The sequence below is a fragment of the Amblyomma americanum genome, chromosome 7 (assembly GCF_052857255.1).
Source record: "Amblyomma americanum isolate KBUSLIRL-KWMA chromosome 7, ASM5285725v1, whole genome shotgun sequence".
NCBI classification, from domain to species: domain Eukaryota; kingdom Metazoa; phylum Arthropoda; class Arachnida; order Ixodida; family Ixodidae; genus Amblyomma; species Amblyomma americanum.
Window position 1 is genome coordinate 163,640,352 of NC_135503.1, and position 23,999 is coordinate 163,664,350.

A 23,999-nucleotide genomic window follows, 5' to 3' on the forward strand; every position below is an offset into this window, starting at 1 on the left:
TCGCCCGATGCTGTGGCTACCTTATCCAAAGGTAGAAGGGTTTCCTCCATTGGAGAATGCGGCGCGTCTTCCACTGATAGAGCAGCACCTACATCTGCCAAGTACGGACTACCTTCCTCTGTGCCGTACTGGCAGGACTGCTCTACAGCTACGCACTCTACCTGTTCGCCACGGTCGTCCGGACCTTCCGCATCACCGAGCCATCCTGTGATTTCACCGTCGCCCGATGCTGTGGCTACCTTATCCTAAGGTAAAAGGGTTTCCTCCATTGGCGAATGCGGCGCGTCTCCCACTGATAGAGCAGCACCTACATCTTCCATGTACGGACTACCTTGCTCTGTGCCGTACTGGCAGGACTGCTCTACAGCTACGCACTCTACCTCTTCGCCACGGTCGTCCGGACATTCCGCATCACCGAGCCATCCTGTGATTTCACCGTCGCCCGATGCTGTGGCTACCTTATCCTAAGGTAAAAGGGTTTCCTCCATTGGCGAATGCGGCGCGTCTTCCACTGATAGAGCAGCACCTACATCTGCCAAGTACGGACTACCTTCCTCTGCTCCGTACTGGCAGGACTGCTCTACAGCTACGCACTCTACCTCTTCGCCACGGTCGTCCGGACCTTCCGCATCACCGAGCAATCCTGTGATTTCACCGTCGCCCGATGCTGTGGCTACCTTATCCAAAGGTAAAAAGGTTTCCTCCATTGGCGAATGCGGCGCGTCTTCCACTGATAGAGCAGCACCTACATCTGCCAAGTACGGACTACCTTCCTCTGTGCCGTACTGACAGGACTGCTCTACAGCTACGCACTCTACCTCTTCGCCACGGTCGTCCGGACCTTCCGCATCACCGAGCCATCCTGTGATTTCACCGTCACCCGATGCTGTGGCTACCTTATCCTAAGGTAAAAGGGTTTCCTCCATTGGCGAATGCGGTGCGTCTTCCACTGATAGACCAGCACCTACATCTGCCAAGTACGGACTACCTTCATCTGTGTACTGGCAGGACTGCCCTACAGCTACGCACTCTACCTCTTCGCCACGGTCGTCCGTACCTTCCGCATCACCGAGCCATCCTGTGATTTCACCGCCGCCCGATGCTGTGGCTACCTTATCCTAAGGTAAAAGGGTTTCCTCCATTGGCGAATGCGGCGCGTCTTCCACTGATAGAGCAGCACCTACATCTGCCAAGTACGGACTACCTTCCTCTGTACCGTACTGACAGGACTGCTCCACAGCTATGCACTCTACTTCTTCGCCACGGTCGTCCGGACCTTCCGCATCATCGAGCCATTCTAAAATATCGGCTTTAAACTGGTACGCAAAATCGAAGTACGACTTGCGACCTTCATACTCGCACTTTTCCCGGAGATCCAGCGGTGACAGCCGATATTTACCCAATAAAATCACTTTGAGCTTATCGTAGCTGTCTGTGCTCCCGTCTAACAAATCTTTGACCACCTCAGACGTTTCGCTGGAAAGAAGGGCGACCAGCACCTGTGCCCAACCATTCCGTTCAATGCGCTTTTTCTCGCAGGCGCGCTCAAAATCCGCCAGATACTTCGCCATATCCTCGGCGATCACGAAGGGCCGCAGCCTGTCTCTCGAGTTCTGACGGTTAGTCTCAAGCTGTACAGATAACGTTTCTTCCCTCTCGAAACTCATCCGCAGCGCTTCAAGCTCCAAGTCCAACAGTCTTATTGTGAGAGCATGCTGCTGTCTTGCTGCCTTTTCCTCGCGAAGTTTTTCCTGCCGCTCCCACCGTTCATTGATATCCGCCCAGGCCTCTTCGGCTTCCTCAGCCGTTACGTCCTCAGCCCTCATGACCTCAAGGATCGCATTATTTCTTTTTGTTGAGCCCAACTCCTCACAAATTTCTAGAAGTTCTTTGACCTTGTACTTCTCCATCGTTCACACTGTCCTCTTGCTGTTTGCCCTTTTTGAATATACTTGCCGTACGCTACTATAACGTTACTAGTAAGACACGCGCAAGTATTTCACTCACTGCCCTGTTTACCCCGTCAGCATCCCTTGGTTTTCAAAACGCTCTCACTAGGCTTGAAACACACAAGGTTAACGCAATGCTACACAAAGTCCTTCTCTAAGCTACTATAGCCTGTGTCAGAGAAAGTCTGGTGTTTGAGGTAAACTTCAGGCACTCACCGCGCCGAGGTAGCTGATGTCGGTCAATCCCGTAGCTGCCATCCAATGTTGACTGGCGATCCCACCGCTGCCACCAATGTTGTGACTTTGAGGTGGTCCCGTAACGGTCGCCACCCGTTTTGTGACAGAGCGTCGCCAGCTCTCAGTCGGTAGCGAAGACTCCGAGTCAGGTGTCGATGAGAACAACAAAAGGGATTTTATACATTATGTACAGAGCATTATACAGGACGAGATCGGCACGGGGGCCGAGAACTAACAGCAAACGCGACTGTTCTCGCACGGTGACGTCCGGCGAGGCTCCAACGCGTCACACATCACACTCCACTCGGGAGCGGCGCACTCAGAAAGGGCTCGGAAGATCGGAGTCCTCTCCAGGCTTCTTCTTCTTCAGTGATTGTTGGGAAGGATGAAAAGGAGGGAGACACGGGCTTGTCTACTGGAGGACTAGCCTCCACGCCCACTGCCGGCGTGTCGTAGAAAGAGGAGGGGAGGGGAAAAAATTCAAAGGAAAGGGTAGGCGCGCAGCCGCAATGATAATGTCGAATGACATACGCAGTCCCCTGTGGCCTATAGGCGGCCAGAGAGGCCGGAGGCCTCCAGGAAGTTGAGGAGGTGCCGGAGGGCTTTGGCAGGATTATGACAGCCGGGGAAGAGAAGGTGGTCCGCTGATGTGCAGGGGAGGCCCAGGGAGCGGTAGCCAGCCTCCATGATAGTCCTTGCGGAGACAAGGGCAGGGCATACACACAGGAGGTGTTGGGCAGTCTCTTCCGGGTAAGTGCAGAAGGAGCAACCCGGGGAGTCAGAGAGGCCGATGCGGAAAAGGCGGGAGCCGGTGTTGGCGCAGCCTACCCTGAGTCTCAGCAGGAGGCTGCGCTCTTTGCAGTCCATGCCTCGAGTTGGGAGTGGATGGGGGGGATGGCCGTTTGCCACCCTGGGATCAGGGTGATCTAGGAGGAGGAGGCGGTCCACTGTGTTCCTTGCCAGATCCAAGGGGCACAGGTTCCTGGAGAGCGGAGTACCCGGAGAGTGGGCAGATTTGGCAAGGAAGTCCGCTTCTTCATTGCCCTGGACACCGATATGGGCCGGGACCCAGGTGAGACGGATGCTGGTTCCCCTGGAGCACAGTGCGTCGAGCCGCCAAGCAAGCCTGCGGGCGATGGGAGGACCCTTGAATGGCCTCAGGAGGAGCTGGAGGGCTGCCCTGGAGTCGGTGTAGATGGCTGCCTCCTTGATCCCAGGGCGTTGGTTTAGGATGTCAGCGGCCAAGTGTATGGCGGCAAGTTCTGCGGTTGTGGACGATGCCACAAAAGGAAGCCTGGCCTGTCTGCTCAAGTGGAGCGATGGGGCTGTGCAGGCTGCAGCCGCAGATGAGCATGGTCCTGGGAGGACGGAGCCATCCGCGAAAATAGTGACGGTGCCAGGGGGTTCAGCATGAAGAACCGCAGCGACCTCCTGACGTAAGCCCACAGCGGGAGTGTCCCGCCTCGTCCGGGAGCCAGGTAGAGAGAGGTTGACCTCGTAGAGGTGTCCAAGGTCCGGGCGAGGAGGGAGGGGGAAGGACTCAGGCTGTCCCCCCACGAGGTCTTCGAAGAACTGGGCCATCTGACCCATTTTGGAGTTGGGCCTCGTGAGAAGGCGGTCCACAAGGGGGCGGCCATCGGGCGCGTTGTGGAGGCGCTCGATGTGGCGGAGAGAGGTGCGCCTGGATAGCAGCTCCAGAGGCCATGTACCTGCTTCTGCCAGGGTGGCGGCCACGGGAGAGGAGCGGGGAAGTCCAAGGCATAGTCGTATTGCCGCCCGGTGTTTCCGCTCGATGGCCAGGTATTGGCTCACAGTGAGCCGGATGAGCGGTAGTGCGTAGGTGAACTGCTGGACGGCCATGCCTTGGTATAGCTGGAGTCCCAGCCTGGGGGTGATGCCATTGCCCTTGGCTAGGAGGCTACGTATAGCCCCCTGGATCCTGGAGGACTGGGCCAGGAAGTGGCTTACTGCCGGGTTCCAGGTGAGCCGAACGTCGATGAGAAGGCCCAGGTATTTCACTTGGTGGCTCCAGGCTAGGTCACGGCCACCAACGTGGAGGAAGGTCCGGCCAGGGCGGGCGCCAACCCTTGTGTTGAGAAGCATCGCCTGTGTTTTGGAGGGGGAGATGCTGAGGCCTGCACGTTCCAAGAAGACGGCGACAGCATCGATGGCCCGCTGCACGTTTCTGATGGTTTGGACCCTGGATCTGCGGGGCCCACGGCACCAGATGGCGATATCATCCGCGTAGATGGCCACGTGGATGGGTAGACGGAGATCCTTGGGCAGGAAGTTGGGCAGGAGGGCCAAGACGGCGTTGAAGAGTAGGGGGCTGAGGACGCTTCCCTGAGGTACGCCACGGCAGATACGCCGGGGGGAGCTGGTGGCATTGCCCAGACGCACGCACCCTCGGCGGTCAGCAAGGAAGCCCCGGACATACTGGAGGAGGTTGTTGGAGATTCTCATGATGTTGAGAGCCTCCAGTATGGCCTCGTGGCGGATGTTGTCGAAGGCGCCTCGTATGTCCAGTAGAGCCAGGCATACTATATATCTCCAGGCGGCAGCGTTGGGGCTTATATAGCCCCGAGAAACGGTCGACACTCAAACGGACCAATAAAAATCCAGCACTTGACAACCGTCCGAGAGGTCCAACCAGCTACCGCGCTGGCCACCCGCTTCAAGTTTGCCGCGCGCGGTGACTCCCAGGGGGAAAGGGAACCGGCGCCTGGCTGTCTAGCAAAGTTGCAACACGTTTGGACATGTTGCTCGCCGATGCTTCTCTATAGGGCGCCTCTGCCTGGCGGCGGAGCATCATAACTTGTCAAGGGAGCGTTAGGGCGCTGTCGCCTTGCGGCGCAGCACCGGGCTTGTTCAAGGGCGTTCGCAGAAGAATTTGTGCATCTTGAAAATGTGGAGTTTGGGCTAGTTGTCCGGGCACAACAGGGTCAAGTAGAAGAGGCCGCAATCGATCATTTTCTGCTCTCTTGCCGGCGGTTCGCAGTTCAGAGAAAACTGTATTTGGAGGTGGCGAGACTGAGAGGGGACGCGGCAATGAAAAATGTTTTCGTTATTTATGCATGAGATATGGCACTAAATTTGGTGTAGATATGAAATTGCTACGCTAGTTTCAGTAATGCCTTTTATTTTTAGCTATAACGGGTGCAGTTCTAGGGTAATTATAATTAACACTCTCGTCAAGTCACCCCATAATAACAATTGGTTCTGGGGGAAAGGAAATGGCGCAGTATCTGTCTCATATATCGTTGGACACCTGAACCGCGCCGTAAGGGAAGGGATAAAGGAGGGAGTGAAAGAAGAAAGGAAGAAGAGGTGCCGTAGTGGAGGGCTCCGGAATAATTTCGACCACCTGGGGATCTTTAACGTGCACGTACATCGCACAGCACACGGGCGCCTTAGCGTTTTTCCTCCATAAAAATCAAGTCACCCCAAGTTCTTTAATAATAAAGTGCGCAAATTTTTTTATGCCAGCATGTTCACAACGCCCTGCTCTGTATGGAGACGCGATTAGTTCTTTTTTTTTTGATGATCAGTACTTATGCCTCTATATTTACATGAAAAGGTTTCTTACAAAAATAACTGACTTAATACTTTGCTTGTAGGAAAAAAAACCTAGAGATTTATTAGACTCCTCAATGTCTTGGGAATCGTTTGCGACGAATAGAATCATTCTATTTTCATGCGTTACGAAATTACGAAGGTGTGATTGACGCCAATCGCAGGAGATGAGAAAGGTCAGTAAACGAACCTTAAAGTTTATTCCCTCGTTTATGGCCTCTTCGCTTTCGCTTTGGTCAAAGAAATATGCGGCACTGAAATCAAAGAAAACCGTAAAGAAATTACCTCATAATTTTCGACGACCGCACATTTAAATAGCGTAATTTTTAAATGTCTACTGAATACTGTGCTATAATGTTTCGTCACGAAACAGAAGACCCCAGGGCTAGGAAAGAAAATAATTCCAGGGATCAGAAATTTTCACCAAACCGACCAGTTTAACAAGGGGAGAAGTCGGTCTGGCTGGTGCGTGATTCTGCAGCTAAAATCAGCGCTTAAGCGAGACAGAGAAGATCGAGGACAGGACGCTGTCCCCACTTTTGGCACGGCGCGACACGTACGTATGTCAGCAGACGCTGAGCGCACGTCTGCTCCGCCGAAACAACGCCAGCACTTCCCCTCACTACTGTCCGAAGTAAAATCCTTCCGGCAAGTGCAGTGTGTCAAAAAGTAATTTTATTTAATGCCTAGCGTAGAAATCAACGGCAGAATTAAACGCTTTTTGTTTACTACTAACCATATACAGTATTGTGCGTTTTTATCGCTGACACATTAAAAAATTTCCCCGCCTCAACCGCTGGCTCATTTGCGGTGAAACTGCACACAGAGCTTGCGTATTATGGTAACTTTTGTATCGTAGCAAGTTTGGCAATGGTACTTACTTAGTTCAGGGGCGCATGATGCGAAAACGTAAGCGTCTACAAGAGATCGGCGAGCCAAAGCCCGCAGACGACGCTTTTTCGCTAAAGGGTGGCGGTGGCGCCATCTGTTTTCGAGAGTAGAAAGCGTTACGACAAGGCCGCCGAGACGAGCGTTGCAAACAATGTTCTTTGAAAGGTAAAGCCTCGTTAAATCGGCTGTTCTGGTATTTTTCCCGCTCAGTTAGCCGAAAATGTTGTAAGCGCTTCAGTTGAAGCAGACGAAACGGCCGGAACCGCATATTCAAAGGGCCCGCGCTCCTTTCAACGCTCGCCTGGGCGGCCTAGTCTTGACGCTTTCCGCTTCCGAAAACAGATGGCGCCACTGCCGGTTCTCAACGAAAAAGCGTCGTCTGCGGGTTTTGGCTCGCCGATCTCTCGTAGACGCTTACGTTTTCGCATCATGTGCGCCTGAACTAAGTAAGTACCGTTGTCAAACTTGCTACGATACAAAAGTTACCATAATACGCAAGCTCTGTGTGCAGTTTCACCGCAAATGAGCCAGCGGTTGAGGCGGGGAAAGTTTTGAATGTGTCAGCGATAAAAACGCACAACACTGTATACAGTACACAGTGGCGAACTATTCGAGAGCTCGCGTACTTCGAGAAATTACTAAGTTCAAAGCATCAACCATTGCTTGGATTCGCAGAAACTGAAAACGCGCCTACAAGCCTTGAAAGCCCGCGCTCAACCAATACCACCTAGACTAGGTGGTATTGGCTCAACACCTCTCTGCCACGCCACTCCCTGGCCTTTTGCCTACCGCAGACCCGCTAGCGACTGCAGCGCCATCTCGTTTGTTTGCAAACGTGCAGGATATGCTAGTTCACTCTGACCCAACTTTGTTTTCGGCCAACACTAGCCAAGCCAAATACAAAGTGCTTGCGCGGAGGGTTTTTGAAGTTTTCAGTGGGATTTCGGTAACGCGTACCTTCGCTACGTGATACTTGGTTTAGTTAGGCAAAAACTGCCACATTTGATGCAGTGAAAGCGCACGGTTGCTTTGACTGCCGTGACTGCGGAACAAAAGGACTCGCGTTGGGTTTGTAGCAAATGTCGAAGGGCGGAGGCAAGCGCTCGCTGCGTCTGGACTTCGTGGACTGCCAGGTGCGCTCGTCGTCGGCCGAGGGAGCAGCGCCGCTCGTCGATCCGAGCCACGTGCGCAGGAGCTCCGTCGACCCCAACCGCGGCCTCTACCCACGAGGGCGGAGTCGGCGCCGAAACGTCACCGCTGCGCCGCCCGTCTTCCAAGCGGCCAGTTCGCTGCTGCCTCGCACAAACAGTGCGTCTCATCCATCTGCAGGCAAATCATCCCCGCAGGCCAACAAGATCACCAGCTACTTCGTCTGTGGCAGCAAGAGACCTCGCTCGCCGCCTGCCGAAGACCGATGCGAGCCGGACTCTCATCGGATTCGAGGTATCCTAGAAGGGTCAGGGTTCGGGCTAGTGGGTAGTCAAGCGCTTGCTGTTTGGCTAGTTGGTTCATCATGAAGTTGAATGGCGCAAGGGAACGAACACAGAGACAGGCGCTCTTTCTGTTTCTGTGTCCGTTCCCTTGCGCCATTCAACTTTATGGGTAGTCAACATGAGGATCCATAGCGCACAAAATTCAAGGGACACAACACTAGCGCTAAACTTCCACTAAACGATCTTTATTTGGTGCTGACAGCCTCATAAAGAACACGTATGGTACAGGTATAGACTACTAACAACGATTATTCTGTCAAGGTCATGATGTGTCAAGGAATGAGATCAAAAAGCACAATAAAAACTACCAGTCAGCAAGTTTCACACTATCGCCCGCTGCCTTGAATCTAAGAAAGCTTAGTCTCTTCTTGATAATGACACCGAAAGATCACTGACACAATTTTCTAATCCCATGTTTTCCATCTTCAGCTTCAGTTATCTCCCTCGTTTTTTGATCGCTATTTTTTCCTAACATTGAACACTCCTCGAACTTAGGCGTGCACTTGTGACCACTTCATCTCTAACATTTGTGTGGTGCTCGCTGAGTCGCTCAGTAAGGCACCGGCCTGTCTGCCCGATATGCAACTTGCCACATGGAGGTGGCAACCTGTATATAACATTATCGGTGCAACTTACAAAGGGGTTCTGATGCCATACAGAGCAGGCCTTCCTATCCTGGGGCTGACATGCAAATTTTAACTCCAATCTTTTTGAGGCTGTGGGAAAGCCTGTGAATATAAGGCATTACTTCAATTTTTTGGGACCTTCTTCTTTACCTGTCAACCTTGCGTTTTTTCTTTGTCTGCGCATGCTTTCTGTTACTGCTACTGCGAGGTACCCCGGGTAACCCACTTCCTGAAGGCGATCAACCTGATTACTGAAACTTGTTGTCATTAGGCAGGTGCATGACTTATTGACTGCATTAGACGGTCATGTTTTTACTACTCCTCTCTTAACCAACTTCGTATGTGCCGAGGTAAACGGTAAGAGAGCCTTATTCCCTCTAGGCCTATGCATCCAGCAAACTCGACTCGAGGAAACTTTTAAATCAAGAAAACGGATCACTGAAGTAATGCCTTATATTGAAGTAATTGAAGTAATGCCTTATTTTCGCAGGCTTTTCCATGGCCTCAAAAAGATTGGAGAGAAAATTGGAGTTAAAATTTGCATGCCAGCCCCAGAAAAATTCTCGCATGTGAAGGGACACATGTCCGGACGAGCAGGATAGAAATGCCTGCTCTGTATGGCATCAGAACCCCTTTGTAACTTGCACCGATAACATTATATACAGGTTGCCACTTTCATGTGGCAAGTTGTATATCGGGCAGACAGGCCGGTGCCTGAATAAGCGGCTCAGCGAGCACCACAGAAATGTTAGAGACGAGTGCACACTTAAGTTCAAGGAGTGTTCAGGGTTAGGAAAAAATAGCCGTCAAAGAACGAGGAAGATAATTGTAGCTGCGGCGATGGAAAAAGAGGGATTGGAAAATTGTGTCAGTGATCCTTCGGTGTCATTATCAAGAAAAGACTTAGCTTTCTTAGATTCAAGGCAGCGGGTGATAGTGTGAAACTTGCTCACTGTTTGGTAGTTTTTATTGTGCTTTTTGATCTCATTCCTTGACACATCATGACCTTGACAAGATAATTGTTGTTAGTAGTCTATACCTGTACAATACGTGTTCTTTATAAGGCTGTCAGTGCCAAATGAAGATAGTTTAGTGGAAGTTTAGCGCTTGTGTTGTGTCCCTTGTATTTTGTGCGCTATGGATCCTCATATCGAGGCATCTGCCGCCGTGTTCCATGTTCAAACTAACAACCAGTTTGTGGTTATTGCTCAGGTGTGGATAGGACTAAGAACGTGTTCCTGGGGACAGCCCTTGTAGTGCTCCAGAACAACCAACAGCTAATGTCATGCAGTTTTTGGGAGCACCATAAGGTGTAGTGTTTAACGTCCCGAAAAGACAGGCTGTGGATCATGTGAGACTGCCTGGGTTTCTTCACTGTGCGCTGATGCAGCGCAACACACTCGGGTCTCTTCTGTGACGGTGAGTGTCCTTTGTGCGCTCAACAACACATGGTGCATGTTGTAGCGACAGAGTAGTGCTTCCAGGTACTGAGAGCAGTGGTTTGCAGAGAGCGAGATTGGACAGGTGGGTGTTAGACTAACTGACAAACTTCTTGAACGCCCCTTCATGTGTGTTCATCTTGCACTTAACTTTTGTCTGCCCACCCAGCAGGACTTGTTCACCAACTGGAAAAAAATTTCCTGAATTTGCCTTCGATGCATAGTTTAACATGCCAGAGATAAAACAATCACATGATACTTGTAAATTATTTTACTTTATGATACCAATATGACGCTTGTTTTGTGTTTGTGTCTGTTGTGCTGTGTTGCTTTGGTTATATTTTTTTTTGTGTAAAATAACATGCGCAGTTATGTATTTCATCTTTACACAGGGGTTTTGGTCTTTCACCAATATTTTTGTATTTTTCATTTTCACACAAGAACTGTGTTTGCCCATATGTATTTTGATGATTGTTCTGGATGATTGCTTTGTTTCAGTGGTCCTCCCCCAGAGGAGGAGTTTTATTCAGCCACCCTGCAAGGTTTCAGCTGCATTGGGTTATGTCTCTAATTAGCTGGTGATGCCGGTGTGCGGCTATTATTGCCTTCAAACTTGAGGCACAATGGCCCTAAACGTTAGTTGTTGAAGGCACTCTGAGTGCCATTTCTATACAAGTTTTTCTAGCAGTGCTTGGCATAATGGCAGAAAGGAGAAATTAATGATGCCTCACAGGAAGATCAAGCATGGATGCTGGTACAAGGCATGTGATTAACTCCCTGAGCAGTCTGTAGCTTCCACCGTGCAGCATCTTAACATCATTTACTGCCACCGCGGTCGCTTAGTGGCTATGGCAATCGGCTGCTGACCTGAAAGACGTGGGTTCGATCCCGGCCGAATTTCGATGAGGACAAAATGTTAGAGGCCCATGTACTGTGCGATGTCTGTGCACGTTGAAGAATCTCAGGTTGTCGAAAATTCCGGAGCCCTTCACTACAGCGTCCCTCACAGCCTGAGTCGCTTTGGGATGGTAAACCCCCATAAACTGCACTGATCATGATTTCACTATGGCCTGTGTATGAAAACGCATCGCTGTCTATGTAGTTTTACCTGTGTTTTGAACTTTTTAGTTTTACTAATCCAGAAATTTTTGCAATAACTATTTGCTGGCACATGGTAGGCAACTCTGAAACTTAGACTTTGAACTTGTGCTTGAAGACTTTGCCTCATTGAGGCTTGTCTTTTCTTTTGGATGTATTCTCACCTAAAACAGGTCTTTCCATGCTGACGACATGGGAAGATAGCCGTAAAAAATGACAGAGATGAGAAGCGCAACTGTCTTGTGGAGCCAGCTGCGCCTGTGAAGTAGCAAGTGTGTGCTTGTGAGCTGATGCACGCGCAGTAGAAGCTTGTGGAGATATGGGGGGACAAAGCCTTTCGCCCCGCTCGCACTGCCACTCCGCGGATGCATCGTTCCCGCTCGCTAACCGCGGATGGGGTTCGTGCTCGAGGGACAAAGGGAAGGGACAACACAGCGTGAACACTCATATGCTATTTATTACACTTGCAATTAATACACAGAGCGGGCCAGCTAGCTACAAAACATCAACGAGGCATTCCTCGGAAATAGAAGGCTACGTAAGAAGGACTTCCAACTTACCGGCTGGGGCAGGGAGGACTTCTGGAGTATCGGCGGCGGACATTTGTATGCACCGACAATGGCGGCCGGGTTTTCCCATGTGCGCCGTATTCTTGGGGCAAAGCCATTCCCAGCATTTGCTGGGGAAGGTGACCAGAGCGCGTGTTTGCTGCGCTCGCTTCGCTGCCTGGAACCAGAAGTCTAGCGGCAAGGCACAACGGATCTCTGTGCGCCTGCCGCGGAAGGTGACGAGAGCGTGCAGCTCCAACCGCTCGTGACGTTGGCCGGATCCCGAAGAGCCCCTCTCCGGTCCCACAGAATTCCGCATAACCTACGAGGTGGCGCTCCCGTCGCCGTTCCCTTTCCCCCGTGAGGGAGACTTCCCTCCTCGCCCAGCCGGTACTGTCCCTGACGGCCGACGATGAAGATGGGCCGCGTCGAAATGGAGGGGGGAAACAGGTTTCCACATCCCTCCCTCCTTAAATGTTGGTCTACGGTTGAACACATCCATGGAGGCCAACGACGAAGGGGCCACGAGCGTTGCGGTGACGACAGCAAGACAGCTCGTACAGGCGGGGGGCCGGGGTCATCTGACCAGCAGCAAGGTCACCAGGCACCCATCCTCGTCCCACGGCAGGCGTCAAAAATTAGCGTGCCGGGAGGGTGTTGTTTGCGCCGACGTGCCTTTGTTGGAAGGTAGGAGGCAGGCCCCCCCGCTCTCGTAGCCGCTGCAAACTGCTCGCTGGAGACTCCACAGCTCGATGACTCACGGCCGCAAGGTAGCAGACAGGGACCCATACAATGGACAGCAGGCCGGTGCAGGTTCTCTTGAACTCTGCATATCGCTCCTAGGATCTCCAAAAGCTTGGATCAAAAACAATGGAGACCGCGCAAACTCACCATTTGGTAAAATGTGGAGCAATGCAAGTGCCAAACAATCCTATCCGGCACCGCCCAAACGCTTGGTTCATTTGAGCGTAGCTGGCTTTCTTCGGTCGAAGCACGTTCGCATTCCGTCATGGTGATGTTAAGCTCACTTGAGCTGCGTTAGCGTCTCTTGTTCCGCGAAATTATAAATTCGCTTCGCAGCCCAAAAATGGCAAGTTCGTTCGAACAAAGTCAGCTTTCTGTAGTTGAGCGAGACCTCTCGGCTGTAGCGAGGTTAAATATAAAACAAGCAAACCAATTTGCGTGTGCTTGTGCCACGGTACGACTGTGTCCTCCCAAAAGGGACAGGCAGCTCCCGAAGAGCTTTAGGCCTACTCGCTCTGACACTTGCCGGTGCCAACAAAGGGCCAAGGACAACAGCTAGAACACGGCGCTACGAGGAGATACGTTTCTGCCAAGGTGACCCTAACGCGAATGGCGCCTACCGCTTCTCGCGGTGTCGCAGCGCCCCGGTGCTTTTCCTGCAATCACGACTGCAATCCAAATCAGCTGATTACGGCACCCGGCTCCCAGAGCCAAAGAGACAGAACAGAGAATATTTACAACTATTTACAACTATGTACAAGGAAAATCGGGCCACCCTTCAGGCTTCCGCATTCACTCGCTTCTGGCTTGCTGTTCTCCGTGGACGTCTCGGTCTCGCTCTCCATGTGCGGACCTCGTAGGTTCACCTTCCAAAGGTGTACCAATGAAGTGCTCATCAAAAGCGTAGCATGCACGGCAATTATCCCCTGCTGCTATTACGCTCATCTCGCTGTCCAGAAAGCATCTTAGCCTTGCTAGCAACTCCGAATTCGGGTCAGGCCAAACGCTGTTCCAAATCCGGGCGGGCATTCCACGAACTGAACTGACTGTCGTCCCACGTCCCAAGAGCTTGCCACACGTTGGGAAGCCATTGTGGAAATAAGGGGAGACAAAAGCCTTCCGTCCACCCCACACTCCCACTCCGCGGATGCAGCGTTCCTGCTCGCTAACCGCGGATGGGGTTTGTGCTCGAGGGACAAAGGGAAGGGACGACACAGCGTGAACACTCATATGCTATTTAATACACTTGCAATTAATACACAGAGCGGGCCAGCTAGCTACAAAACATCAACGCGGCCTTCCTCGGAAATAGAAGGCTACGTAAGAAGGCCTTCCGACTTACCGGCTGGGGCAGGGGCGCGACTTCCGAAGGATCGGTCGGCGGACATTTGTATGCGCCGACAATGGCGGCCGGGTTTTCCCGTGCGCGCCGCATTCTTGGGGCAAAGCCATTCCCTATCATTTGCTGGGGGAGGCGACCTGAGCTCGCGTTTGCTGCGCTCGCTTCGCTGCCTGGAACCAGAAGTCCAGCGGCAAGGCACAATGGATCCCCGTGCGCCTGCCGCGGAAGGTGACGAGAGCATGCGGCTCCAACCGCTCGTGACGCTGGCCGGATCCCGAAGAGCCTATCTCTGGTCCCGCAGAATTCCGCGTAACCTGGTGGTGCTCCCGTCGCCGTTCCCTTTCCCCCATGAGGGAGACTTCCCTCCTCGCCCAGCTGGTACTGTCCCTGACGGCCGACGATGAAGATGGGCCGCGTCGAAATGGAGGGGGGAAACAGGTTTCCACAAGCTGGAGGTGAGCGGCCTTGTGAAAAAGGCGAGTTGGAGCTTTGAAGCTCCCGACCGCAGTTATGTCTGATCTTTGATTCCTCTATCTTCAGTGGAGACCATGACATAGAGGATTGATTGACTTCCTATGAACGGGTGAGCACCCATAACAAATGGGTTTCATTTTCGATCTTATGGACGTTGGAAACATTTGGTTCACGAGGCAGACGTCACCACATGGTCGTCCTTCAAGACACGCTTCGCCAATCTCTTGGCCGGCCTATATGTGCAAGCTCTCCGTGGAACAGTGCCTGTGTGTTGAAAACTTCACCAGTTGCATCGAGGATGTACAGTACCTCTGTAAACGTGTGGATGCTGCTGTACCAGTGCACGCCAAGATTGAGCACATTCTGAAGGGCAGAGATGCCACTGATATGCCTGTGGAGCAGCAGAAAAACCTTAGCAGCCATTGCGTATTAGTGTTGCACTATGCCATCAGGCACTGCGTTTCGCCCTCCGGGACATCCTCCTCGGCTGCCATAACTGCACACCTGGTGGTTGGTTGTGGTTCCTCGCAGTTTCTCACTATTTGCAAACTGATATTTGTGCCTCTTTCCATGCCGACCATGCACGTGCGGATGTACTTCAAAAGGACTTCTTAGCGTTACGGTTTGTGTATCGCTATATTCGCAAATATGTCCAGTCCTGCATCGCCTGTCAGCAGCTGTCGCCTTTCAGTCCTTGCAGCCATTGCTGTGCCCGGCCTGTATCGTGTTGATCTCTGCAGGCTGCTCCCCTGTGGACCACCTCACCCGGTATGCCGAGACAGCCACCTTTTCGCTGTCCACAGAGTTGGCTATCTTCCTGCTGTATAGTTTTGTTCTTTGCTGTGTTGCTGTGTGACAGAGGTCATGTCTTTCTTTCCTGTCTCATCTACCGGTCGAATGTCGCTTCAGACCACCACTGCCTATCGCCCTCAAACTAACGGGCTGACTGAGTTTCATCAGGCCAACTCGGATGCTGTCCTTCTTACCAGGTTTTCCCGTCTTCCTGCTGTGTGGGCGTGAGCCATACTCCACGATAGACACGATCTTGCCTTACACTCTCAACACCTCCCTTTCGGAAGTGGCAAAGCATGCCAAGGAATGTCCACAGCTGGCTATTTCTTTTACTTCAGAATCCCAAGGTGGCAAAAGCATCAGACTCTGCATGTTATCTCTACTGGTTCACTAGTCTGGCTGTTGGTCCCATCCACTATACCGGCATTGTCTTGGAAACGTGGCATTGTCAGGAAAATGTTCCTCCCCTGTAAATTACATGCTAGAGCTGCTCACACCATTTTCGGAAACTGTCAGTTTTTGTCAAGTGTCGTGTGATCGCATTGTGAGTGACGTGACGTGTGATGCTGCAATGCTGAGGGTGCATTACTCTGTTATTGAAAAGGCAGGCGAGCAGATCGCTCGGTTTTAGTCTTCTTCTGTATGGCCCAGTATGCCGTATAAACATGTCGCTTAGTCGTTCTGCCTCCGCTTCGCTCGCCGCGGCTACAACATAATCGGTGACAAGGACGGGATGCAGCCGGACTGTGTAAAGCTCATCGCAGTGTTCGTGGAGAGTGCTCCGGCAAGGCACAGGGATGGCAATGCTTGGAAGATTCGACCAGTTCGTTGAGGATGGGGACTTTGGGTTCTACGTGGAAAGGTTCGAGCACTTCCTGAAGGCTTCCAAGGTGAGTGACGACCTCAAGGTTTTGATGTTTATAACTGCGAATGGCGAGAAGGCTTTCAAGGTGCTGAAGACTTTGCCTAGAAAGCCAGATGACAAGACTTATGCGGGACTGGTATAAGTGCTGCGAAGTCATTTCACACCAGAGCCCATAGTCATCGTGGTGCCAGTAAGAGGGAGAGTCCATAGCAGCATATACAGTGAAGTTGAGGCGATTGGCAGCTTGATGCGAATTTGGGAAATTCCTCGACGAGGCTCAGCGAGATTGCTTTGTAATGGGCCTCTGCGACAGCGCAGCGCAAATCGAGTTGCTGAAGAGAAGCAAGTTGACGTTTTCGGATGCTGGTGACATTGCGAAAAGCATCGAGCTAGCGCGAAAGAAAAGCCTGGAATTTCAACTCACGGGGGTGCAAAGTACAGCTGACGCCGTGCGTCATAAGCCAGGTGGTGGGAAACGGCCGCAGCAGCGTGCAACTTCATCCGGTGCAGGACCAGGAAGGAACCGAGTGTCTGAATCGCCGGACTGTTTCCGGTGTGGCTCAGTGCATGAAGCGTCGAACTGCAAATTTCGCAAGTATCGCTGTTGTGTCAGCAAGCGTTACGGACATTTGGTGGAAATGTGGAAGTTCAAGTCTAGAGACTCTGCCAATACGGTATCTGAGGAGGAGGCAGATTGTGACCAAGTGTTGTTGTACAATGTCTATCCTTGTGCAGAATGCCCAAGGCGTTATGAAGTCTGCCTTAAGGTAGCCAGGAAGAATGTTAACATGCAAATAGACAAGGGTGCATTTCTTTCCAATGTGCCAGAAAAGCTATACAGGAAATTCTGGCCCAGTCTTGCCACATAAAGGTGAGGACATACAGTGGGTTGCTGCTAACAGTCACAGGGCAGTTGACGGTTCCAGATGAAGGTAATGGTCAGTACAAGCAGCTTCAGCTAAATGTTGTTAAAACCCACAACCACTGCATTGCTAGGACGCGGCTGGCTGAAGGTTTTTAAGCTAGATTGGTCTAGTGTGTATGGTGTGTGTTTCGACAAAGTTGTGGCGCTACTTGGGAAGTACGTGAAAGTGTTCGAGCCCACTCTGGGGCTGATCAAAAGCAGTCCAGTCAGGCTGGTTTTGAAGGAGGGGAGCAACCCCGTATTTTGCAAGGCGCGACAGGTGCCATTTTCTTTGAGGGAAGCCCTGTCACTTGAACAGCAGTCTCGTAAACAGGGGAGTGTTGACACCTGTACAGAAAAGCGACTGTGCGACGCCCCTAGCTGTTGTGCCTAATGCGAACAACAAAGTCAAGTGTGTGTGTGTGTGGACTTCAAGGTTTTATTGAATCCGTGCCTGCAAACTGACCATTATCCTCTTCCCATGATGGAAGATTTGTTTTCAAAGGTGTCAGGATGCAAGTATTTCACAGTGCTTGATTTGTCTACGGCGTATCAGCAGCTTGAACTGCATCCGGATGCACAATCAATGGTGGTTCTCAATACATGCCAGGGGCTATTCAAGAACACGCGCTTGCCCTATAGTATCACAAGTGCACCTGCTATTTTCTAGTCTGTCATGGATGATGCGTTAAAAGGGCTTGAGCGGGTAAGCTGCTACTTGGATGATGTACTTATCGCGGATTCAACATTTGATGAATGTTTTCATAGAGTGGAAAGGGTGTTGGTATGTTTTCTGGAGAGAGGCATACGATTGCAAAGGGAAAAGTGCAAATTCTTTCAAACGCCTGTCTCTTACCTAGGCCACATTCTGGCCGACAAGGGCATACGGCCATCGGATGAAAAGGTGAAAGCGATAAAAAAAGGCACCAAGTCCAAAGGATGTGGCACAGTTGTGAGCTTACTTGGGCTTGATTAACTTCTATGGGAACTTTGTGCCGAACATGTCAGCTAAGCTGAAGCCTCTGTACAATGTTCTGAAGAAAGAAAATGGATTTCGGTGGTCGCAGGAAGCTGAGCAAGCATTTCAAGAAAGTCAGAGCTGGTTAACACAAAGCAATGTGCTGACGTACTACAACCAAAAAAAAGCCGGTAGGACTAGTGTGCGTTACATGGAGGAATCAAGTGGTTATACCTCGTGGGTTGCGCGAACAGGTGTTGCATCTTTTGCACGAAGAACAGCCCGGGATGACACGCATGAAAAATGCTCGCCCGTAGCTTTTTGTGGTGGCCTCAGCTCACAAAGGACATTGAGCAGATTGTGAAAAGCTGCGGCACGTGTCGGTGAACACAAAATGCTCCGCCACGCATTCCACTGCAACCTTGGGGTTGGCCGACTCGCAGATGGCACAGAATCCATCTGGACTTTGCTTTCACAGATAACCAGTGGCTTCTAGTCCTAGCGGATGCGTGTTCCAAGTGGACAGAAGCCTTCGTCATGCCATCCACCACTACCGAAAAGACAATTTAAAAGCTGTGGAGTGTCTTTGCGTTGTACGGACTACTGGAAGAAATAGTTACGGACAATGGCCTTCAGTTCTGTGCCAAGAATTTCGAAGGCGTTTTCCACAAGAATGGGATGCGGCATACCAGGAGCCACCGTATCACCCCGCATCAAATGGAAGCACAGAGCGGTATGTACAGACCATTAAGCGGGACCATCTGCGACAGGTTCTCGACGACAGAAGAACATAAAAAAAACTTTGCAACATCGGGTTGACATTTCTGTTCACGTGCCGAAACACACCAACTTCAACCACAGGGCTGACACCCGCGGAATTGTTTCTGTCATGGAATCCGCGCACACGCCTGAGCTTTCTCCAACTGAACTTGGAAAAGCATATGGACGACAGGTTCTGCCACACGAAAGAGAAGTTTAACGAGAGAGGGCGGTCATGGAGATTATTTGAGGAAGGCGACCATGTGCTTGTGCAAGGACTACATTCAGGGGAGGCAAAGTGGTTACGGGGCGTCGTAGGACAGCGATGCAGTGAATCCACCTGCAATGTTAGAATAAGGCAGCGACAGAGGTTTGTGCATGCCGACAACCGACGTCCGTGTTCGTTTCAAAGTGTTGAAGCCTGGCCAACTGTGTATCCTGTGCCCAGTTCAGTGTCTGATTCTGTACGGGAATGGTCATCTGCTGCGAACCCTTCCTTGGCAACGTCTGAGCCACAAGATTCATCAGCACCACAGCCTGTGCACCCCGACCAACCAACTACGTTGCCGGGACAGAACGCGAGTTCGCCCGCAAGGTGCACGCTGCATGCACCACCGCTCCGGGAACCTGCGGCACCTCTGAACACTGCACCTCTTCGGCGCAGTGCTCGTTCTCAGAAGCCTCCTGATCGTTATACCCCATAGAGCTTGTGTAAAACAGTTAGGGGGGGGGGGGGGGGGGGAAAAGGAAGGGAATGAAGGGTCATGTGATCGCACTGTGAGCGACTGGAATGTAGTGTCGCGTGATCGAGTGTGACGTGTGATGAGGCAGTGCTGAGGGGGCGTTGCTCTCTTGTTAAAAAGGTGAGCGAGCAGATTGCTCGGTGTTAGTCTTCTTCTGTACGGCCCAGGATGCCGAATAAACATGTTGCTTAGTCGTTCTGCCTCCGCTTGGCTCACCGCTTGCTTGCCCAGCGAGGTTGCTGCTGTTGTTAGGTTGTTTTGATTGCCCACCATTGAAGTAGAAATCCTTGTTCTCTGTGGCTTCCTTTGGCAGCAGCAGCAGCAGCGGAGGCCTGGCACTCGGACAGCAGCAGCTCCTCCGACTCCTCGGTGGTGATCACGGCTGAGTTTGGCCTTCTGCCAGCGGTGCGGGGGGAGGAGGAGTGGTTCTCCCTCCTCCCCATCGAGCTGCTGGAGCGCATACTGTCCCATGTGAGCCTGCAGGACCTGCTGCTCAGCTGCAGCCGTGTCTGCACCCGGTGGTACGCGGTCATCCGCAGCCCCCATGTGAGTCCCCCCTCCTCCCTCACTAGACCTACGCATAGGGGGTCATGTGCGCATAGTGGTTTTTTAGTTTGCAGCAAATGCCAAGCGAATAGTAATTTTCTTCGAATAATTTTGATGCTCACACCATCACGCTGATTTGGTGAATTTCACATGAAGAGCAGCTGTGTCAGCTGCAGCCAGCTCAGATGCGTCCCACACAAGTTAAGAGGGGACACTACCCCAGAATGTCATCTTTTGAACTGCTGGCTTGATTTCATTGAAACTTCCAGGCCTAGCTTATATCACTGCTGAGACCATCCCTGCCAAATTTCATTATTCTACAATAAGTACGAAGCACATTATGCAAACTTTATGACAAGGATGATTATGCTTGCTTAGGAAAAGATCGTTCTGAAAAGAATTCAGCAATTTTCCCAATTCTTTGTGCTATGTGGCCTTAGAGAACTGTGGAATTATTTTCCTTACTTTTGCTATATTTTAAAAGAATGCTACCATAAAAGAATGACATCAGTTTTTCATCGCCACCATTTTTTAAAACTCATTCTTTAGTAAAAATAGGTAAACTAAGTGCACAGTTGTGTTCCTCACAAAATTTCACTCCAGAAAGCCTGCTGCAATACAAATATTATGAAGGAATATTGCAGTGATAGTTTTCCTTGACAGATAGTTTACTGAAAAAACTGTAAATGAGAAAAATGGACTCACAACATTGCAAATAAAGAGCACAGACCTTTGGGCGAGTTGGTGCACTGCAATCATCTGTAAGCGCAAAAAAACAAGGACAAAGAAGGACTAGACAACACGAGCGCTTACTTCCAATCGAAGATTTAATGACAAACAAGCACATTAAATACACCTTGCTGCATGACGTCAAACTGACAGCACTGTCGACATCAAGTGGCTGCACACAAAAACATTTCTTCCTTTTTAGTCAGTGAGGCATGGTGCGCTGACGCAGGATGGACCCGCTTTTCTAATTATTTCTGCCTCTATTATCTCTCTAACATCCTTACACCTATCTTGCATGCGCTGAGAAAGGTTTACATGGTTTCTTATTCTTTTCAGCGCAGTCATGACAATGTTCACAAAGATTACCGTCTCTATAATTGCCTACCTTCCTCCTGTGCTCCAGCAATCTTTCATTCAGACATCGGCTTGTTTGACCGATGTACCTAGAGCCACGCGATAGAGGAATTTCATAGACTACTTCAGAAGCACACGCTACAAAAGGATCTCGGTGCTTGATACCGCATGGCTCTTTTGGCTTTTGGAAAGGATTGGTCATTTTCACTAGCTTTTCCAACTTCTCGGGCGCCGAGAGCACTACTCTGACGTCACCACGTTTTGCAATCTTCTTTAGGCGATGCGAGGTGTTGTGCAAGTGAGGAATGACTACTGTCCTATTTCCATTTGCTTCACTCTGGTTCTTGTCCTTTTTCTTTGCCGTTTTCAACATGCCTTCGGATACAGATACAATGAGGCTGATCAAGTATCCAGCTGACTGGAGACGCGTCACTTGCTTCTGGAAACTATGGCTCAGTGAATGGCAACACGACTTTTTCAGTGCATTATTTAGACAATGCTTAGAAATTAGACATTCATCTCATTCTAAACTTGGTAAGAGAGCAATCGTTAAGCAATTATAGAGACGGTAATCTTTGTGAACATTGTCATGACTGCACTGAAAAGGATAAGAACAAGGCATCAGGTGCTTGCACGCCTGCCCCATTGAGACCAATCGGCGCTTGCTCACTGGTGGCATGCTTGCTAAATCTCTCTCTTGATGCACACTGTTGGGCTGGTTAGGGCTCGTACACACCACGGGTAGCATGGTTGCAGAGACCTGGCAGGTACCGATCTGGGCGTCGCGCTTCTGCCTGCTCGCGTCTGTTGTCGCAAGCATGTGTGGACTGGCTTTGGCGTATGCACGGGAGCGCAGGCACACAGTGTGGAGTTGGGCCTTTGGTTGCGCGTGTGCCATCCTGGAGGACGTACACTTAACCAAAACTGTATACAGCAAGAGTTCCAGAAACATTCGCTCGAGACGAATACTTCAAAATTTCAAATGCCAAACATTCGGATTGAATCAAATACCGCATACTTTACTATTCGACCAAATATTTGAAATTACAGAATATTCACACATGCCTAGCTTGAGGCATTGTCCAAGAAGTATAAATGCCCTATAGCAAAAATTCTGCTCAAAGACAAGATTGTTAGCTGAGTCACAGCTGTCTCAATCAAGCAGTTGTGCCACACCTTCCAAAGGAGAGTTTTTGAGGCTTTGTAAACATAATTTCCTTTCACCTCCTCTTTGGGAAAAGCCATGAAATATGAGAGGTGTTCTTTGAAGATTAACGGCTTTGCACTCTGCTGTGGCAGATGGATGAGCAAGACCATTATTTATCAGTGTTTAGCCATTGGTGTGCCATTGATGTGCTCATCCCCCACTCCTTTTGTAACTTTGGTTGAATTGAAATCCAGTTCCTGGCGCAGCGGAAGCGCTACTACCGTTACAAGTCTGGCCGATGCAGCGATGCAACAGCAGAGGTGCAAGCTCTCTGCATAGCGCACTGCATGCACTCTGTGGAGACCTGCCTGCCGGGCCTCATCAGGTGAGCCAGTAACTTTCACCCGTCACATTGCTCAATCTTAAAACATCATGTGCATCATAAATTCTGCTCTATATGCTTAAAAGAGGTGCGGAATACACTGTACAGTATGAGGATTCATAGCACACAGAATACACAGGACAGTAGCCGACAGGTAATTCGGACTCCAATAATTTGGACTTGTAGGATATTTTGGTCTTCGGTGAGGCACCGTCAGTCACCCCATAGAAGCGCATATATATTTGCAACGGATATTTCGGATTTTTAAAAGTCTGAAAGTTCGATTTTTCGGACTAATTTCAGTCGCCTGCGGGCCAAAGTCGGCCATCTTATCGGCTTTTCACCGGCGCTAAGGTGGCTAGATTCGAAAGGTGTGAAGAGCGCGGCGCTTTCCGTCGGCCGAGCGTGACCCCTCTGCGCACCGATGCTGCCAGGAGGAATGTGGCGCTGCTAGTGGCGGCGCGGTAAACTCAGCCGCGTCGGCCTTGTGCACACCATAGCAGTTAGTTCAGTTCGTTTCGTCGCCTGTATTGGAGTGTCTGTAGCAGCGTTTTCTCATCTGAGGGCGAGATGCCTTCAACAACAAAAAAGAAGACGGAGCGTTGGTGCTTTGCGCCTGGGTGTGGCACGGGATACAGAAAAACATAAAAAAAAACTTTCTGTTCCGTGCCCGTCTGCCAGGGAATGTTTTCCAAGTGGTCTCGAGCGATCCCAAGTGCCAAGGCCATCAGTATCATTTTACAGTCTTGTCACCATCCTTGAAAATGAACTTGCACATGCGTTCAACCGAACGCGCTTGCATGTCGACGCTGCGGAAGAGGTATTCTACAGTCAATTAGTGATATGTGCCAAAAATTAGTCGTTTTTAGCATTCTGTTGCGCTGACAGCATCAGTTGTACGTTTTTATTGCCTCACAAGGATTTTTTTTCTCTTAAGGGTATAAATCAGGAGGATAGTGAGAAGAAACGGAAACCACTGAAGCTTTGTGTGTTGTAGATCAAATTCTGAAACATTTTCCTCCTCACTTGTAAATAAACGATTTCATGGCCAGATGTGCTGCTTCATTGCTTACATAAGCGTCAAGATGGCATACATGCTACAGGTTCGCAAGTGGCAACAAAAACTGATTTGTGCGTTGGGGCGCCTGGTTTGTGCTTTGGGGCGCCTTCATTCTACCCGCCGCGGTGGCTACTAATGGTTATGGCGCTCGGCTACTGATCCAGAGTACCCGCGGTCGGGTTCGACCGCGGCGGCCTCGTTTCGATGGAGGCGAAACGCTAAGACGCCCATGTGCTGCGCGATGTCAGTGCAGGTTAAAGATACCCAGGTGGTCGAAATTATTCCGGACCCCTCCACTACGGCCACTCTTTCTTCTTTTCTTCTCTTAGTCCCTCCTTCATAATTC

The 23,999-nt window shown here is 50.7% G+C and overlaps 2 protein-coding genes and 1 pseudogene across 8 annotated transcripts in view; 2 read left to right on the plus strand and 1 right to left on the minus strand.

Annotated features, from left to right (window-relative positions):
- Positions 1 to 2,103: 2,103 nt before the first annotated feature.
- Positions 2,104 to 4,649, minus strand: LOC144098204 (uncharacterized). The gene is made up of 2 exons (XM_077630707.1): positions 3,147 to 4,649; positions 2,104 to 2,118 (listed from the first exon to the last, which is right to left on the minus strand). Exons 1-2 carry the CDS (start codon positions 4,647 to 4,649, stop codon positions 2,104 to 2,106), a joined length of 1,518 nt encoding a protein of 505 aa, XP_077486833.1.
- Positions 4,650 to 7,531: 2,882 nt separating this feature from the next.
- The window catches only part of LOC144096738 (F-box DNA helicase 1-like), a 289,125-nt gene continuing 272,657 nt past the window's right edge, over positions 7,532 to 23,999 (plus strand). For 3 of the 7 annotated variants that reach the window (XR_013306837.1, XM_077629583.1, XM_077629587.1), the window contains exons 1-3: positions 7,533 to 8,093; positions 19,749 to 19,981; positions 22,466 to 22,596. Coding sequence is in view for 6 of the 7 variants with exons in the window: in XM_077629583.1 (XP_077485709.1) it covers positions 7,730 to 8,093; positions 19,749 to 19,981; positions 22,466 to 22,596 (728 nt within the window). In the remaining variant the exon portion in view is untranslated. Of the gene's footprint in view, positions 8,094 to 19,748; positions 19,982 to 22,465; positions 22,597 to 23,999 lie in introns of all 7 variants that reach the window. The other 4 variants (XM_077629588.1, XM_077629586.1, XM_077629585.1 and 1 more) reach the window with 4 other exon arrangements.
- On the plus strand, positions 16,004 to 17,951 carry LOC144096882 (uncharacterized; annotated as a pseudogene).

Excerpts from the sequence above, each read along its gene's own strand:
- LOC144098204 (XM_077630707.1), bottom strand. The coding sequence starts at position 4,649 with ATGAGAATCTCCAACAACCTCCTCCAGTATGTCCGGGGCTTCCTTGCT.